The sequence below is a fragment of the Gopherus flavomarginatus genome, chromosome 8, assembly GCF_025201925.1.
Source record: "Gopherus flavomarginatus isolate rGopFla2 chromosome 8, rGopFla2.mat.asm, whole genome shotgun sequence".
NCBI lineage: Eukaryota > Metazoa > Chordata > Testudines > Testudinidae > Gopherus > Gopherus flavomarginatus.
In genome coordinates, this window is record NC_066624.1 from 59,583,928 (window position 1) to 59,603,614 (window position 19,687).

Sequence of the window (19,687 nt, forward strand, 5' to 3'; positions counted from 1 at the left end):
CCCAATTACTTGAACAACCCCTTCACACTATGTTGACCAAATTTGTCTTATGTGCTTCCTACAGCAACACTTTAAATACAAGCATAGAGCCAACGCTCATAACTTCACATATAAAAATGATAAATGCATACGAATAGGATGAATACTTTCAGTAGAACATAACCTTTGCAAAGATATGTTACATGCCATATCTAGCATAAAACATATTCCAGTTATGTCATATATACACTCATAAGCATATTTATGTAAAGCATTATGGGGTGCAATGTCACACCTGGTATACAAGAGGAATTGTCCTATGGGAATCTCTGGCCATCTTAAATTGAGCCACAATGTGAATATGAGAGACTGGAGAATTCAGCCCTCTGCATGAGGAAAATATGTATTTTGAGATCTCTCACTATTTCTATAGGACCAAAACTGATTAAGACCAGTCATGTAGTGATACACGCCTTCATACTGCAGTCTCTGCTCTCTGTATTAGGGCTTTCTACCTTGCCAATCACCGTATTATCTGAGCTCTTTCCAAGTAAATCTGCAAGGTGAGACCTCTACTGGATTTTATGGATTCTTCTGCTCTCCTCCCGTCCCTGTAGAAAGAAGCTCTTTTGGGAGTATATGCAAATATTTTTTCTTACATTGTTCTGTTGATGGTGAGAGAACTTTCTCCAGCTTTACGCCCTATAGATGATCTGACTTTGCATGAGGCTGAGTCTTTGCTCTCATCTATGTCCATTTACCCATTCATTCCTGTATTTCAGAAACTGTATGGAACCCGTGGAAATCAGACAGATCTATTCCAGATGTTTCAGTCTAAAACCAAGGACCTTTTATTCAAGGATTCCACCTCGTGCCTGATTAAACTCTCCACAGGAACAACCTATAAGGAGTTCCTGGGAACAGAGTACCTTGATTCTGTTTCTAGTCTCAATAAGTGCTCACCATCAGGTAACTGTAACAAACCCAGATGAAAAATAGATGAACTGCATCTGTCTGCTACATAGATATGAATATCATGGAGAGTTGGGGCTCAAGGGAGTTATGTCTGTCCCTGCCCAGTCCAGTTTTCCAAGAAAAATGAAGGAAACAACTTATGAACATACCAATACATGTTTTTTTCTTGCAAAAATGTTATGAGTTGAAACATGCTGGATTAGTATCACCAGACACTAGGGTCTGTTATTTATCTCTAGTATAGGTAGCGTATGAGAAGCGGTGATGCAACCGTCCCTGCCCCGCCAGTGTGCTCACTCCTGTTTTGTGGAAACTACGTATCAGGAAAAGAGACGACGAGTTCCTTTTTCACATCGATTCAGTACTTGGCCTCTCATCTGAGATTGCCAAGGCGGCGGCAAATTAGAGGAGAAGACCTGGCACAGATTTGAACCAGTTCCCTAGAAGCCTTTTAACAAGTCCCTTGAGCCCATCCAGTCCACTGGCCACTAATATTATGAAAAATTTTATTTCCCAACTGTAACTGCACTTAGGATGGAAGAATTCCATGCACTGCTACAGACTAGGGACCGAATGGCTAGGAAGCAGTTCTGCAGAAAAGGACCTAGGGGTTACAATGGACACGAAGCTGGATATGAGTCAACAATGTGCCCTTGTTGCCAAAAAGGCTAATGGCATTTTGGGCTGTATAAGCAGGGGCATTGCCAGCAGATTGAGGGACGTGATCATTCCCCTCTATTCAACACTGGTGAGGCCTCATCTGGAGTACTGTGTCCAGTTTTGGGCCCCACACTACAAGAAGGATGCGGAAAAATTGGAAAGAGTCCAGCGGAGAGCAACAAAAATGATTAGGGGGCTGGAACACATGACTTATGCAGAGAGGCTGAGGGGACTGGGTTTGTTTAGTCTGCAGAAGAAAAGAATGATGGGGGATTTAATAGCTGCTTTCAACTACCTGAAAGGGGGTTCCAAAGAGGATGGATCTAGACTGTTCTCAGTGGTACCTGATGACAGAACAAGGAGTAATGGTCTCAAGTTGCAGTGGGGGAAGTTTAGGTTGGATATTAGGAAAAACTTTTTCACTAGTAGGGTGGTAAAGCGCTGGAAGGGGTTACCTGGGGAGGTGGTGGAATTTCCTTCCTTAGAGGTTTTTAAGGTCAGGCTTGAAAAAGCTATGGCTGGGATGATTTAGTTGGGGATTGGATCTGCTTTGAGCAGAGGGTTGGACTAGATGACCTCCTGAGGTCCCTTCCAACTCTGATATTCTATGGTTCAGAGAGAGCTGGAAACAATATATTGCTGTGAGCTCTCCAGCCAGCTAGTGCTCCTGCCCCATTTCCTATGGTGCTTCCTGCTTGGAGAACACATGGCCAGAGTAGCTCTGAGCAGCCTGCCCTTGATCCACTCCAAACAGTGAAATCCTGTCGGGACTGGGTTGGGAGAGCTCTTTGAAGCACTTTGTGCATGTAAACCTAGAGTATGTTTTCCACATGGAGAGACTGTTACAGTAGTGCTATCTGTGCTGGTAGGATGTGAGGTGTATTTATTTTCTGTTTAAACAAGCTGCCAGCCATATCTGAATCTGCCTGTTCTCTTCCCCTTACAGAACTCCTCCAGGTCTGCAGCTTCAGTGACTTGGACTGATCAGATTAACAGGAGCTCCTCACAGTGGGAGGAAAAATCTGGATGCTTCACTCCTTGTAGCGTTCTCAGCACTGAACTCTAGCTAGCTGGCGTCCCACTGCTGCTGTCTCTTCCCCCTCTTTAACTCACTGTTGAAGAGGTGTCTAGCCTGTTCTCATGACATTTGACTCCCTACTGTCACCAGAGCAAGAAATAAAATCTCAGAGTCTAACACTGGGCTTGCTGTGATTTAGTTTGAAGTTCTCCTTTGCATTTGGAGTCTCAGCTATTACAGAATGCTATCAAGTACACAGAATAGCACAAGCCAGCCTCACAGAAATGTACATATTTATTTTTCAGTGTGTATGGTGAACCTATCATATTTCTTTGGAAGCATTAACAATGCATCTATATAGCTGCTATGGTAATACAAATAATAATAATACATACCCAGAATAACCCACACCAGTAGAGCTTACTCAGCAGCAAACCTTAGATACCAAGTGGAACCAGTCAGAAACGTTGAGTTGCAATTTCCACTAATGCTACATGACCAGCATTTCTGATGCAATAGGTTGGCACCTGTAAGCAGCAAATGAACATAGTTCACTGCATGGAAAATTTAGATTTTGTGCTTTTCCAGCAGGACAATTGTATCGAACCAGCTAAAATCTCCGAATTATTGACACATCAACCCTCTTGGAGTTGGTCCGACCAGCCTGTCATAGCTCCAGTCAAGTACCCTCCTTGGCTACTCCTAGACTGCTGTGTAGGGATCTAGCAACTGAATCCCTCAGGGCTTTCAGCTTCCAGAGCTGGAACAGAGCCCAGGCACTGCCCCTATCTTCGGGTCCCTAGGCACACTCTTGGGGTGCTGATCCTCTATCTAGCACCCCCTCCTGAGGGTCGAGACTGTACAGTCAAACTGCCCGGGGGTACTGACCCCTCAGGCTCCTCAACAGCTTCAATACGCTCTCTCACAGAACTCCACCCAATGGTAAAAGCCTCCTGGATTACAGTTTACTTCTTCAAGGGGCTATGTAAATAGTGCAACGCATGAAACATACAGACAGGACTCTGCTCTTTACTCATACAAGAAATACACAGATCTAGACAAAGTCACGCCTACCCACATTTCCCTACCTCAGTTTTCTCGTTACTCCAGAGCTAGAGTCAGAGCCCACCACGGCTGTCCAGGGTCCTTCTGCTGCAGTGCACTCCCCCACCCCAGGAGCTGACACTATTCTCACGGTAGGGGTGGTGGTGAGGGGTTAAGAGAACAGGTAACGTAGGGCACAGAGAGCAAGGAGGGTTGGATGGGAGTGGGGGGCCTTTGGGGGGGTGCTCAAGGGGTGGGAGCAAGGGATGGGCATCCCGGGGGGATGGTCAGGGGACAGAGAGCAGGGGTCTTTAGATAGGATGCAGGAGTCCTGGGGGGGTTGGATGGGGGTGGGAGTTCCGAGGGGCTGGATAGAGGGCAGGGGCAGGCCATGCCTCGCTGTTTGGGGAGGCTTAGCCTCCCCAGTCTTCCCTACCTGGCCCTCCATACAATTTCTGTACCCGATGTGGCTCTAGGGCCAAAAAGTTTGCCCACCTCTGATCTAGGAGAACATTAGCCAACCCCTTCTTGCAGCAGCTCTGATTGGTTGTTCTGCCGCACGGGCAAGTGGGGCAGGCACCAATCATAGGGCTAAGATTTGCTAGGAGGCTGTGGCTTCTTAGCACCAGACTCAGCCCAAGCCCCGCCAAAATCTGGTTCACTTGTGAAAAAGTTGCATGAGGTAGTAACTGCAGACAAGTAGGAGGAAGTATCTTCTCCCAGCTCTTGCCAACTTGCTTAGCTTATCGGTTGGCCAGTCAGCATACAGCAATTAAAGTTAAGGGTCATATCTGCTTAGGGTGATCTGAATTGGGTGGGACAATCTCAAAATGCAGCGTTCAAGTCCTGGGCTGAATGACTCCAGGATGATATTTGTTCCAGCTATGCACCTGCCTGAGGCTCAGAGGAAGCGCCAGTCTCACCCCTGCTCCTCCTCTTCCTCACAGGCCTCGCCCACTGGCCAGGCCAGAAGCTGGAGCTGGGCCATGGTAAGAGCCAGGGAGCCTGGGTCACTGTGGAAAGCCCTGGACCCTCCATGCTTGTTATTTCTAGTGCAGCCCAGCTTGCTTCAGGCTGAATCCTGAAGGGGCTTACAAAGTGCAGTCAGGTTAAGATAACTTGCTGAGCAAGGGTGCTGATCTTTCATTTATAGCAGTGCTCTTAAAGTACAGAATATTTGACTATGGGGCTTCAGTTTCAGAGTTCCCTTTGGATTATTTAAACACTAGTTCTGGATTTTTTTAGGGCCTATATGTCCTGAGTGTCCCCACTGATCTGGGCCAGTGTTAACAACACTTGGGATTGGTTGGAGTTTTCCCCAAAGCCCCAGCTGCTACAGTCAAGAGACTGTGAAAATTAACCTTAGCTTTCATTAACAAAAAAAGGAAACTTATAGGTCTGATGTTTGCAGAGAAAAACTTGAAAAAGCTTAGGTGTGCCTCCTAAAGTCTGCAAAAGAAGGCATAGAAAAAGAATCCAAAATTTATTTTAAAAAACCTCAAGATTTTTAAGCCCTTGATTTTTTGGGGGCCCTGCCTCATCATTTTTGAAAGCTCTGAGGTCAGTAATTCTGAAGTCAGATCATAAATGGACAGTTCTTATTTTGAAGAGTGACAGCATGTTTTCAGGCCTCTGTGTATTCCAGTGGTGAAAGTAACTTACAGCTAGAGTCCTGAGAGAGGCATGGCCTCTCAAGATTTAAAGGCCCTGGGCACTGTCTGTGGCTGGGAGCCTGAAGGCCTTTAAATCAGTCTGAGGCGCCCAGCCACCTCTGCAGCTGGGAGCACCCTGGGGCAAATTAAAGGTCTCTAGCTACTGTGGAGTCCAGGCCCTTTAAATACCCTCCCACACCCTGCAGCTCCGGCAGCTGGGCTGGGGCCGGGATTTAAAGGGCTTGGGGCTCCCTGCAGCAGTAGCCTCTGCTTTGCTAATTTGCATCTCAGACGTACTTAATGATTTTAGCTTCTACTAGCAGCAGCTTGCTGAGTTGTTAATTTTAGAGGAGCAAGCCCTATGTGTTAAAAACCAGTACCATCGATTATTTATATCCAAAAATTCACTACATATCTAGAATTTTAGTAGGGGCGCTGTGGAAAATACAGTACTGTATGTACTCATGTCATTAGAGACAATATAAGGTACATACACAAGAGGGCACACTTCAGGTTGCTAAGCAACCTTAATCCTGACCTTTCCTAACTTTTGAGTACTTGACTTTGCAATGCTAATAGTGTTCTCTTAATGCCATTTTTGTATGGAATATACTATGTAATATGTAGAATTCAAGGATGCAGCAACAGGCTGATTAAAGATTAATGTTTTCCTCACTCCCACAGTGCTCCATATAACTACTGCCCGTTTAGCTATGGAACTCATGCAAGTCATTCTGGTGACCCATGAACTGCTATCTTGTCAAACCTTCAGGAAATGGCCCACTATGCTTTGGAACTATTTGGCATTATAAATTGATAAATCCTGATGTGGTGGCGACGCTGGTTGCTCTACATGGGAGCAGGAGGTAGGCATGACTGCCAATGACCCTGGTGCAAAGAGAAGAGTTGCTGTTAAAAGTTTTACAGATTGTTTGGCAGCAATTGCCTGCCGACTGCTGAGAGAGTGCACTTAAAAAAGCCACCTGTGGCGCTGGGCTCCTGGCAGAGCTGGGCTACAATCTCCTGCGCACCCAGCTCCATGGGAGGAGGGCTGGGTCCTCACGCTGTGTAGGATTACCATATTTTAAGTTCCCAAATAGAGGACACTGCTGGGAGGCGGGAGAGTACAGTTTCTCCTGTAGTTCCTTTCTAATTTGAATAGCTAATATTTATAAATAATAAGTGTGATGACCTCAAAAACAAATTAAAATCAAATTTAAATGTACCTTTTTCCAGGCAGTCAGTCCCAGCCCACAGCTGCTGCTCTCCAGCCGCCCAGTTCTGAAGGCATCACCACTGCCAGCAGCAGTGCAGAAGTAAGGGCGGCCTCCAGTAAACACACATGCTGGGATTTTCAGTTCGACCAGAATCGATGTTGGAAAAAGGACGAGCAAGGAAAAACCACAGACGTGTATATCTCAAAAATCCACTGGGACGGAGACTGGAGGAGAGGCCGTGTGCGGGGAAACCTGGACACCTGGTGACCCTGGCGCCATGGGCACGACGGAGGAGCAAGAAGCAGGCACTTGACCCAGTGGGGCTCCCAACAGGGGCCCTGGGCTGCTCAGATGAGCGGAAGTGGCCTGGAAAGATGCCCTCTGTGCCCGTGACCTCCACAAGTGAATGGGGGCAGTTAAACTGGGTCAGGCCAGGCAACCCTAGACGGGAGCAACACCCTGTGGGGCCCGGCTCAGGGCGCCGCCCTCCAGGCCAGGAGAGGGAAGAAACTACAACTCCCATGAGGCTCCATGTGGAGGACCACAACTCCCGAGAGGCCTTGCGGCGAAGCCGTCGGCGGGTGCGGGCGGGGAACTACGTTTCCCATGATGCATCTGCCCGGCGCGACGCTCTGACGGCGCGGGCCCTGACTAGGGACACGTGGCTGCCAGAGCCGGGCGGGCGATGGCGCCGGAGGGCGACCAGCGAAGCGGGCTGCAGCCTTACCTGGACTCGCTGCGGCAGGAGCTGCAGGTGCCGAACGCGACCCTGCTCTCGGTGCTGCTGGCGCTGCTGGCCGTGGCCCTGACCCTTCGTGAGTGACCGCGGCCTGACAGCCCGATTCACTGCGCGGCCTGCCTCCCCCCAGCCTGTACTCCGACCCGACACCCCTCCCCCTGGCCCGTTCCCCGACCCCCTACCCGGTTCGCCTCCCTTCGGCCCGGGGCCCCCGACACCGTGCGCGGCCCGGCCCGGCCCACCTTCCCCCAGCCGCCCCGACAGGCTGCCTGGCCTAACCCCCCTAACTTACTGAACGTACCACTGTCCCAAATTCAGTGCGCCCAACCACTCCCTCTTGTAGTTGATTTTTCAATGCGCTTTTAATTTACAGTGGAACCCCATTTATCCGATCTAATTAGGACTGGGGCCAAATCAGTGATCAGATAATCAGAAATTGGGATAATTAGGAGAATTGGCAAACAGCTTTCTATCCCTTATTTTAAGATAAGAGGGCAGCTCAGGCAGTCATCCCCTGGTGGTTGGTGGTTCGCTTAATATGGAGGCTCGGATAAATGAGGTTCTTTTCTGTATCAATAAAACGTGTTCAAACCGATACCTATATATATATTGGGGCTCAGGAAATTAAAGGTCAGCGTTTCATCTTAATTGTGGAAAACCACAGATTTTTGTTGTTTTTTATTATCAGAAAATTTTGGCTTTTGTATCATGGAAAAGTAGGATTTCAGAGCCTTTGCTCTATTGCAGCTGAATATCTTCAGATGTGGTCAATGAGTTTTCAGTGAAGTTTGGCTATCTGGAAAATTTAGAAAAGTTTTGTATGAACCATTTGTTAGCTAGAGAGATTTAGAGAGAAGATGGTGGGACTTGCAAAATTAAAGGGAGTATTATTTAATTTTAACAGCTGATTGTTCATCTATACCAGGTAGTATTAAACCTTGTCAATATGAAACTCAAAAGCCTGAGAAGGTGCTGTCCATAATGCTCAGAGCAAGGTTAGATAAAAAGGGTTAAGACATCTGAGCTGTATCTAGACTAGTACTTCCACTGATGGCGAATTACAAATCCAAAATTTGTTTGTACAGATGCACACTTGGTCATATACTGGTATCCTGTAATTTTTCCTCTGTCCACAGTGGTTTGGAAACTTATCCAGGGCAGGAAGAGCAGCCGGAGGACAGTGCTTCTGGTAGGCCTTTGTGACTCAGGAAAAACACTGCTATTTGTCCGAGTAAGTCAAGTTTGGTGTGTTTTATAGTACTCCCACTACTGAGATTGGCAAGGTGAATGAAAACTGCATGGCTCGTGCTCTTCTTTTCAAACCTTTATTGGGCTCTTTGGATGCATTTGTGGAAGAGGAGAAGGCTCTTTAAATTAAAACTTGCAAGTATAGTAGATTCTGCTTAATAGAAACCTGGATGTTATCAGCTTCTGGTTAATAGTATCATTTTGTTGGGAATCAGCCCTGTCCTATTGACTTTAAGATTAATGGGATTCAGATGTTGGCAGTGGCATGCCGTTTATTAAGGACAATTTTTTAGGAGGAAAGCTCCAGCTGCAGGTAGGTTTGCAAGCTGCAGCCAAGAAAGGAAGTGCTGGACCAGGCCTTCTCTCTTTGCAGCCTAGCAAACTGCCTGCAGCCTTTAGTGCTTCCTTCTGGGACTGCAGCCCAGCAAGCCTGCCTGTGCATAGAGATTGCACAGGTGGTCAGGGGCTGAGGGCTCTGTGGGGAGGCTGGGGAAAGGAGCTGCAGCCAAGAGGGAAAGTAACGTAACAGACACAGGGCAGCTAGGGTCCTGGGCAAGGTGGAGGGGGAGGCCTCAAGTGGAAGGGGTGGGGTTGGGGCTAGATTCCCTCAGCTAGCCTAGCCAGGGCTCCAGTGGCAATTTAAAGGGCTCGGAGCTCTGGCCACTGGTGCAGGGCCCAAGACGCCTGCCCCTTTTGCCCCCCCCCAATCGGCGGCCCTGCCGGTATGGTTGGCTGTGTATTGGCAGCCATTTTCTTACCGGTACACCGTACCGTACTGGTTTACTTTCACTTCTGGCTGCAGCCCAGATGCCAGAGCTTCATGGTACCTCTCCTTGTGCTCCCTGGGCTGCACCAGGGAAGAAAGCGCTGGGATGTGCTGAGCCCCAGTCCCTGGAGAGATGAGGTGCTGTGTAGCTCTGTGGACTCCCACTGCCTCTACTCACTCTAGAAGCCCCAGCATCTGGGCTGCAGCCCCACTGCCCACAGGCACATTTCCTTGGCTGCAGTCCTACAATTCGAAGGCCAGCGTTTCCTACCCTGGCTGCAGCCCTGCAAATGTGCCTTCCACTTATTGGCAACTGCTGGATAATGGCAATTTTTTGCGGGCCACTGGGGGGGGGGGGGTTGCTAATATACAGAATCTGCTGCACTTTGTTTTATTCCCTCTTGTTTGCAAAATGCTCCTTGAAACATGAAGATTAGAAAACTTATTTTTTTCTATTTGGCACATATTTACTGAGTTTTGAAAGAACTGGAAATGATGACGACTTTGTAAATGCCTTTTTAAAACATGTATTTAAATTTATCACCCTTTCCCAATCAGCTTGATTATAAAGTGGGCCAAATACCAGACATATATTGTTTTCTTTTTTCTTAAAAAGTCTCAAAGCTGAGTTCATCTCTTCATATATTCCTGTATTTCCATTACCTTGTTCTAAATGTTGTTTCATCCCTGATTTTAGAAATCAGGCTGATTAAACAACTTGTTCATACATAAGTAAAAATTAATTATAGCTTGACACGATACTTTTTGTTTGCTTGGGTCGTCTTCAGTGTCCCTATTCTGTTTCCAGTAAGGCTGTTGAGATACATAGCAAAGAATGTTAAGTGTTTTCTTGAGAGGAAACTGCCTACAGCATTGTAGTTGCATATCATTCTGGACTGTGATTAAGCATTAATGGCAGCTTTGAATTAGACTCGATATTGAAGTCCGTCATTTCGGGGGATGGAAGTGTTCCATGGAGATGGAGCCAGCCAATGTTAATTGATTGGGAGGTTCCTGGAATGATAGGAAACAATAGATTTAACATTTCCTAAAACAGACAATTCCATTGTTTTGCTGAAATTTCAGTGAGTGAGTAGAAAAAACATTTCTTCGGAAGCCTGGAAATAGGATTGATTTTCCTCTCTTGTTTTATTTTTAATAGCTGTTAACAGGCACTTACCGAAACACCCAGACCTCCATAACTGATAGCTCTGCTGTTTACAGAGTCAGTAATGACAAGGTAAGCAGACACTGGTTTCGATTTTGCATAAAACTCTTGGGGTATGACAAGTTTGGTTGAGAGCTGGTAGCCTTAGAATTTACCGCTGATTACAGTCAGATACTGCAGAGAGAGGCACCAGTCTCTCCGTAGTAAAGCAGAAGCTGTACATCTGATTTGGTGTCTCATTCTCCTAGCTTTGCCAAAACTGGAACGGGTCTGCCTAAAATTTCACTCAGTTGGTCTTAACCTGGGATAGAATCTTTCTGGAGAGGCTGGGACAAATCTGTGATGGAAGGGCAAATAGGGAATGGAGGTCTGAGAAGCTCAAGTGGGTTTCATTCCGTTTTCAGTTTTTATTTTTGTTTTTTTTTGGCTCATCATGTCTTCAAGTGTTTTGATCTAGAAAGTACAGATTTGTTCCAGTCTTTTAAGGAGGTTGGTTGCAGGATTATTTAGATATTAAGAGCTGGGTTCAAAAGCTAAATAAAGGATGCATGGCGCTAATGGGGCAGGAGTCATGAGAACGGAACCATATGAGGAAAGGGGGCTGGTCCAGAAGAAACCACAAAAATCTCCAGCAAAACTTTAAGCTTGAGTTCAACTTGAAGTTTAGTTATTTAAGTCTAACACCACCCTCACGCTGCTAATATTTGTAAACTTATAATCATATTTATCAAGTATCAGAGGGGTAGCCGTGTTAGTCTGGATCTGTAAAAGCAGTAAAGAATCCTGTGGCACCTTATAGACTAACAGACGTTTTGGAGCATGAGCTTTCGTGGGTGAATACCCACTTCTTCAGATGCATGTGGTGGAAATTTCCAGGGGCAGGTATATATATGCTAGCAAGCAAGCTAGAGATAACGAGGTCAGTTCAATCAGGGAGGATGAGGCCCTGTTCTAGCAGTTGAGGTGTGAAAACCAAGAGAGGAGAAACTGGTTCTGTAGTTGGCAAGCCATTCACAGTCTTTGTTCAATCCTGAGCTGATGGTGTCAAATTTGCAGATGAACTGAAGCTCAGCAGTTTCTCTTTGAAGTCTGGTCCTGAAGTTTTTTTGCTGCAGGATGGCCACCTTCAGGTCTGCAATAGTGTGGCCAGGGAGGTTGAAGTGCTCTCCTACAGGTTTTTGTATATTGCCATTCCTAATGTCTGATTTGTGTCCATTTATCCTTTTCCGTAGAGATTGTCCAGTTTGGCCGATGTACATAGCAGAGGGGCATTGCTGGCATATGATGGCGTATATTACATTGGTGGATGTGCAGGTGAATGAACCAGTGATGGTGTGGCTGATCTGGTTAGGTCCTGTGATGGTGTCGCTGGTGTAGATATGTAGGCAGAGTTGGCATCGGTTTGTTGCATGGATTGGTTCCTGAGCTAGAGTTATTATGGTGCGGTGTGCAGTTACTGGTGAGAATATGTTTCAGGTTGGCAGGCTGTCTGTGGGCAAGGACTGGCCTGCCACCCAAGGCCTGTGAAAGTGTGGGATCATTGTCCAGGATGGGTGGTAGATCCTTGATGATGCGTTGGAGGGGTTTTAGCTGGGGGCTATATGTGATGGCCAGTGGAGTTCATGCCTCCAGCTTCCGTCCCGAACACATCACACGATCCATTGTCTACAGCCAAGCACTGAGGTACAACCGCATCTGCTCTAACCCCTCAGACAGAGACCAACACCTACAAAATCTCCACCAAGCATTCTCAAAACTACAATACCCGCACGAGGAAATAAGGAAACAGATCAACAGAGCCAGACGTGTACCCAGAAGCCTCCTACTGCAAGACAAACCCAAGAAAGAAACCAACAGGACGCCACTGGCCATCACATACAGCCCCCAGCTAAAACTCCTCCAACGCATCATCAAGGATCTACAACCCATCCTGGACAATGATCCCACACTTTCACAGGCCTTGGGTGGCAGGCCAGTCCTTGCCCACAGACAGCCTGCCAACCTGAAACATATTCTCACCAGTAACTGCACATCGTACCATAATAACTCTAGCTCAGGAACCAATCCATGCAACAAACCTCGATGCCAACTCTGCCCACATATTTACACCAGCGACACCATCACAGGACCTAACCAGATCAGCCACACCGTCACTGGTTCATTCACCTGCACATCCACCAATGTAATATACGCCATCATATGCCAGCAATGCCCCTCTGCTATGTACATCGGCCAAACTGGACAATCTCTACGGAAAAGGATAAATGGACACAAATCAGACATTAGGAATGGCAATATACAAAAACCTGTAGGAGAGCACTTCAACCGCCCTGGCCACACTATTGCAGACCTTAAGGTGGCCATCCTGCAGCAAAAAAACTTCAGGACCAGACTTCAAAGAGAAACTGCTGAGCTTCAGTTCATCTGCAAATTTGACACCATCAGCTCAGGATTGAACAAAGACTGTGAATGGCTTGCCAACTACAGAACCAGTTTCTCCTCTCTTGGTTTTCACACCTCAACTGCTAGAACAGGGCCTCATCCTCCCTGATTGAACTGACCTCGTTATCTCTAGCTTGCTTGCTAGCATATATATACCTGCCCCTGGAAATTTCCACCACATGCATCTGAAGAAGTAGGTATTCACCCACGAAAGCTCATGCTCCAAAACGTGTTAGTCTATAAGGTGCCACAGGAATCATATTTATCTCCCTGTTATGTGAAAGGCCTATACAAATTTTAGGGCAGAGGTACCCAATCTGTGGGGCGTGGTCCCCTAGAGGGAAGTTGAGGAATGTTTAGTGGTGCATGGCTGGGGCCTGGGCCAGCCCCTGCTGGGTGCAGTGAGGGACCGACACCCATCTCTGCTTCTGCCCCTGGCTGCCAGCCCCATATCTCTGGCTGCTGGCCCAGGGCTTCGTGCCTACCCCCAACGGTGACTCCAGCCTCGGACTCCTTACTCGCATTTCTCCCCATCCCCTCCCTGGAGCTGGGAGGGGTGGCAGCACTGCCAGCAGGCTCCCTACCTGGCTCAGTGCCTCCTTGGATGTGGCAACATCCCTCAGCTCCTAGGCAGAGGGGGAGATGCAGCCAGGCAGCTCTGCACGCTGCCTCCTTCCTGATTGCTGGCTCTGCAGCTCCCATTGACCAGGAACTGCAGCCAATGGGTGCTGGAGGAGTGGTGCCTGCAGGCGGAGGCAGTGCATAGAGCCACCTAGCCCCTCTGCCTAGGAGCAGAGGGATGTTGCCGCTTCTGGGGAGCCTCCATGAGGTAAGCACTGCCCGAATCCTTCTCCCGTGCCCCAGCCCTGAGCCCCCCTGCCACACCCAAACTCCTGCTGCTGTTGGGGAAGGGGGGTGCAGTGGCCTGAGACTGCCCCAGTAGCAACTGGTGTGGCTGGGCCTTGGGCTGCCTGAGCTGCTCAGATGGCCCCTGGGACAGCCGCAGCAGCCACTGCAGAAATCGCAGAGGTCCTGGAAAGTCACGGAATCTGTGACCTCCATGACAAATTCGCAGCCTTACTTATAACTAGTTGTAGCAACACAGAACACAACCATGCTTGTGAACATGTGACGTGTGTGGGGAAAGGTTTAACTAGCAGTTTGTCAGCCTGGAGCTTGGCCTAGGAAAGAGAGAGTTGTGATGGTGGCATGGGGGCCTCTTACACTCATGTATAGAAGCTGCCTATCAACAGCAGATAAGTGGGGGATTTTGGGCTCACCTGCTGTAGGAGAAATGATACCAAAGGGGACTGAGGAACTGCAAAGCAGTCTTGTTTGCTGTATAGGCCATGGCTGTCTGTAGAATATGAACTGTTGTATGTCTTGTTACATATTTTATTACCCAGACCTGCATGATCATGTATATTTGTAGATTAAATATCGATGGAATTGTTACTGCTTCTGATCCATTTACAGGGCTCTAGTGTGACGCTGGTTGACCTCCCAGGCCATGAGAGCTTGCGACTTCAGTTCTTGGAGAGGTTCAAAGCTACAGCTAGGTAAGTGGTTGAAGAATGGAGGAGATGGATGCTTCAGTCTGTAAATGGAGAGAGGCCAAATTATGATATGAAGGCTGGGTTGGGGAGTGAGTTGAGAGAGATTTAAGCAAATATGGAGCCCCCTGTAAAGCTATTCTCTTGTGCCTTGTGTTATAACGTCAAAAACCAATGTGCAACCTCCTTCATTTCCTCCACCCTTCCATCCCCCGGAACTGCTCTGCCATGTCAGTTTGGGGGAGGGGCGTGGGAAGAGGGTGGTAGAAGGCAATAGGAAATGCGCATGGAACTGGTGTGTACATTTCTGGAGAGAGCAGAAGGAGGTTTTCACTCAACTGTCTGCACGTTGCAGGTGTTGCTTCATACCATGATAAGCAACCATCACACTGGCATCCCTGGTAAGACAGCACCCCCACCTGTCCAGCACACTGACCCATGCTGATTGGGGCAGGGGTTCAGTGCTGCCTTTGAGCAGAAAGTCACCTATGGTACTGAATCAACAAGGTCGCTTGTGCAGCACCTAGGCTTTCCTTGGAGGCCTTCCATGCCAGTGCTGTTCATGTCAAACCCTGCAAAGCTTACAGTGTGACAGCCAGGATAACATAGCTGCCTGGCCCCATTGTACAGACAGAGGATGCAGGTGGAATTTAGCAGAGTTGCATTCCCAACATTTTATTCAACATATTCCAAACTTCTATATAATGGAGCAACTCTTAGTTCAGGGGATTTGCCCCAGAGGGCAGCATAGAGAGAGCTGAAGTCAGTTCTTTGCTGGATTTTTGATAACAGCTTTCTGAAATAGCACTAAGAAAGTGAACCCACCAGGATGTTTGGTTCATTTTTTTTTTAGGGGAGGGAGCACAATTAAGCTTGAGTGGATCTTCAGCACCCCAAGCTAGTACAATCCCTGCTCCTTGGGACTTCTCCTCTTTTCTTAAATCTTTCCCATGCTAGTGAAATCCTGTACTTCTCTCTGTGTCCAGGTCCACAGCCTCAGATAGTGGCCTGAGTTCAGGCTAAGGTTGCTTTGGGAAATGAATTACTCTTTTACATTTCAAAATTAATGTTAGTCACTGGGAGGGCTATCGGCATGTCTTTGGTGGGGTTATCAGCTGATAACTGGTAGGAATGGCTGAGCCATCCATACCATAGTGTTAGCAGGGGGTGAGCAAGCTCTCTTGCCCTGTGTGTAGCCAGTGCTGCGTTCATGTTGCTAATCTGCCCCAAGTGTTCCAGACCCGAGCCTCTTCCAGTGCACTTCAATTGTGATCTTCAGCTTTCCAGTTCTGGTTCATTTCTGAGCAGATCACCAGATGTAGCAAAATGGCTGGCTCTTGTAAACATAGGGCCTCCAGATGTCAGGCCAAAAATGTCTTTGACTTGGGAAGTGTTCTGAACACAAGAACCAATTGCTGATGCATTAAACCCTCTGCCGTTGATAGTATTTGTTAGGGCTTTCCTTTCACCCTCCCATTTCTCTGGTTCTTGTCATGCAGACAGTGTGACAAAGTGGGACTGTTCTTACTGTTTTCTCTGAATACTGTGTGGGTACCTCAGTTTCCCCTATGCAGTTCTTAAGGATCTAGATGGTGGGTTAAGGATGTGTCATTGTTCCAGAGCCCTAGAGGGCAGGGGTGATGCTGTCTGCACAGAGAATGGCCGACACCCTGTCTCCTGGCAACTGATGGCCTTGGCCCCTTCCCTGCAAGGGGCCAACTGAAGGTGTTGGAGAACAAAGAGATCAGGTGGCCTCCTGGCCCTGGGAAAGAAACGAAGGCCAGAGGAGGGGCTGGAGGGAGTCTGAGTTTGGAGCTGGCTGGGGAAACGGAGGGAGGCCCAGCACTGGGGTCTGGGCTCCCTACCCTCCCATGATGGACCTGACTGAGAGGTCCTGTTTTCTGTACCTACAAGCTCTGTTTTGGACTGTGTTCCTGTCTGATAAATCTTCTGTTTTACTGGCTGGCTGAGAGTCTCAGTGAATCGCAGGAAGTGGGGGGTGCAGGGCCCTGACTCTCCCACACTCAGTGACAAACAGCAAGCAACAAAAGACCAGACATCTGAAGTGCAAACAATGCAATGTTTATTGGGGTTAGTTTCCAAGCAAGCACATTCCGAAGCCCTTCACACCAGTTGGGCATATCTCTGATTGTCTGTTCCCCAGCGTTCCGTTCCCAGCTCTGATGCCGCAAAGCATTTACCCCATGTCCCCCTTCCCAGCTCTGGCGCCACAGAGCCTTGCCTGTGTCCCTGTTCCCCGTTCCCTGTTCTTGTTACCCCAGCTTAGCAAGCATGATTCCAGTTTCCCCTCCACTTCCTGTTTGATGCTAGTTTATATTGTAATATTCTCAGCTATACCTAAACCAGTCATTTTACTGAAATTTAACTAACCAATCCTAACATATTGTAACATTGATACGTGATTTCTTGCCAGACAGGATGCTATCAAACAAAGTTTTCTTTAATCATCTTAAGATCTGTTCCTTTATCTGGTGGTGATGGTCACTATCAGGACAGGATCGTCTTCCTAAAAGCTCAACGCCACCTTATTTCAATGTAACTGGTTTAGGATATGAGGATGTGACTGTTTGCTTCCGAGCTTATGGCTGCCTCTGCTGCTTAGCCAAGGGCCTTAGCCTAAGAACAAGGCCTCGGACTGTCCTAGTGAGAGAAGACCCATACACAAGAGGACTGTGATTTTGATTCTTCGTTTTTATACCCCTGTAACTAGCTAAGTGATAAAAATACACCTAAGTTCTTAAAGTATAGGCCTTTACAAGCAGCCTGAATATCTGTATTCTAACAGTATTGTCGTTGCAGCTGTTCAGAAAAGGAATTCTACTAGTCCGTCACCTCAGCCTGTCAAAATGTATTCTTACCCTCTTGGCTCCCTGGTGTTAAATCCAGGCTTGCTCAGACATGAGATGTGGAGGTAATTGTAATCCTAAACAATGCTGCCAAGAAAGAAATCTCATTCTTTCTGGTATCCCACGGCCAGCCTGCAGGCCCACTTCCTCTCGAGCCCTAATCCCCAGCAGTAGCTTGGGGAAGCTCTTAATGAAGGTACATTGATTGCCATTCACGTCAGCCACAGAACTAGTATAGTTGCTTGTTTGTAATTTTGGTTAAATTTTCATTAGTGTCCTACCTCCTCTTCTATGATATGCTTCTGCTTCCCATTTTGCATAGTACAGAGACTGTCCTAGTAAGGGAGCATTTCTTTCTGTCACTTCTCTGGGAAACCTGCTCTCAAAGACAAGATACTGACTTAACAGCTAATGGCTTCTTTCTGGGTGGGATGTGTTTTACTTGTCCCAGTCTGAGATTGTCGAGTGGGATAATGCTTATTTAGAAATACAAGCTTTTGCTGGGACTGTGAGGCTGGGAAACCCATAGATCACTTGTTGCAGTTTTAACTTCTGAAACCACCCCTGTAAATTCTGATGGAGAAAGATACTGAGAACTCAGGATCCTAACGGCAGGAAGGTCACAAGTCCAAAAAGGAAGTTGTTTTCTCCTTTGAATCTTATTCAGTGGAGGGGCCATGGTGATGTTAGCGCTCAGGATAACCTTTAGCCACAGAGCCTCACAGTTCAGCAAGGCCAAGAGGTAACTTGCATGTACAGAAATGCAAATTAGATGGTTGCTTGCTGTAACTAGGTTGTCTGAGTGGCGCCCCCTTGTGGCCTCTCTGGGCACAGCTTGCCACACTGCAGGTCCTCGCAGATTAGAGGTCATGGTGCTTTAGCCCTCTGGCTATGGCATGTTCATATTCTACCCCTTTCGGGGGCGTCAGTGTCCAGAATAAAAAGGAAAACATCAGACTTCAGAATAGGTGTGTTGGGAGCATCCCACCTATCTACTCTGGGCTTGTCTCAGGTGGCTAGTCCCCTTGTCAGTCCCACCCACCACATGGCTCATCCAGGCAGCAAGCTGCCTTATGCTTTTGGCTGGAGTCAGGCATCCCTCGTCCAGGAAATAGCAGAGCCCCAAGCTAGGCCAGGTTTCCCAGGGTGGATAAAAATCAATTTTTTTTTTTAAATTTTTAGAAAATTGGATTTTTTTTATTTAAATGGGATTTTTTTGATAAAATGCTTTTTGAGGAAAAACCTATCTAGAGATAGTTTTAATTAAGATACGTTATAGATCAAAGATATCTCATGTGGAATGGGGATTATAAATTCTAATTCTATAGGATGAGACAATATATTCATGTAACGTTTAAGAAAAAATTTGTAAATGAGTTCCAATAGTTCATGGATTAGGGACCCATCCTGTGGGGTTCCAGGAGCTTCTGCATAGATTATTTAGGTTAATCTTTCTATCTACCCAATGGGACTCAGTGCTCAGTCTAGAAGATACCATCAGAGATGCTTAGTTTTGTAGTTCTCAAACTGTGGATTTATCTCCAGAGGTAACATGCTTGTTAACAGTAAAAATGTTTTTAAATAAATAAATAATATATAGAGATAAGAAATAACAGACCTCAACTCTGTTATTCCTCTGGCAAATTTGTTACACAGAGTCAATCCGTTACCTCTCTCTAAAAGTGCAAAGTTTCAAAAAAGTTCAATGAATAGAAGATTGTTGGGGGTGGAACAGATCTGGACAAGAAGAAATCTAGAGATAAATGTGAGAAGCGAGGGGCATATGCTTGTTTTTTTAAAATATTAAATGTTTGCTGTTGAAGAAAAATATCCAGAATACTTACCGTTGTTGGTTTAGTTAAATAAAACAATTTAAATGTCTGTATTGTGATGTTCTACTCCTAATACAGCATAGCAAGAAAATCCTCCAAATATTAATGATTAACCTGTTGAATTGGAGATAGTTCACCTCCCAATGACTTCATAAATATCTGCTTCAATTACCTTTGGTAAATGAAATAACCAAACAAGCATTCATTTTCTGATATTGCTGTAAAACTAATCTGAAAAGTTTTCAAAATAAATCACTGTTTAAAAATCTGTAGTGGGTACCTTCTAAAAATGAAACTTACATCTATCTCCGAGTTGTGAAGAATATGTATTAAGGTTATAACAACCAACAAGAATTCACTTTTATGTAGAAAATCATGATTTAATCGAGTCTTTCTGACTAGTGATTTAAATCAAATCCACCCTGAGATTTCCCCATTTTAATTCCGCTCTCCCCACCTGACATTGGCTGCAGGTGGAGCGGAATGAGGTCCAGTGGATCCACAGGCTCTCCTGAACCCCATCATTG

At 46.7% G+C, this 19,687-nt stretch overlaps 1 protein-coding gene and 1 long non-coding RNA gene across 2 annotated transcripts in view; one reads left to right on the top strand and one right to left on the bottom strand.

Moving 5' to 3' along the window:
- TF (transferrin) overlaps nt 1-19,687 on the top strand; it is a 56,996-nt gene that overhangs the window by 26,382 nt on the left and 10,927 nt on the right. Inside the window, exons 16-21 of the mRNA XM_050965242.1 lie at nt 762-948; nt 2,561-2,595; nt 7,201-7,360; nt 8,421-8,515; nt 10,461-10,538; nt 14,385-14,467. Coding sequence (XP_050821199.1) covers nt 762-948; nt 2,561-2,595; nt 7,201-7,360; nt 8,421-8,515; nt 10,461-10,538; nt 14,385-14,467 — 638 coding nt within the window. The remainder of the gene's footprint in view (nt 1-761; nt 949-2,560; nt 2,596-7,200; nt 7,361-8,420; nt 8,516-10,460; nt 10,539-14,384; nt 14,468-19,687) is intronic.
- On the bottom strand, nt 2,696-7,036 carry LOC127057105 (uncharacterized). The gene is made up of 2 exons (XR_007776012.1): nt 6,555-7,036; nt 2,696-3,159 (listed from the first exon to the last, which is right to left on the bottom strand). It is a non-coding gene; the product is annotated as an uncharacterized LOC127057105 (long non-coding RNA).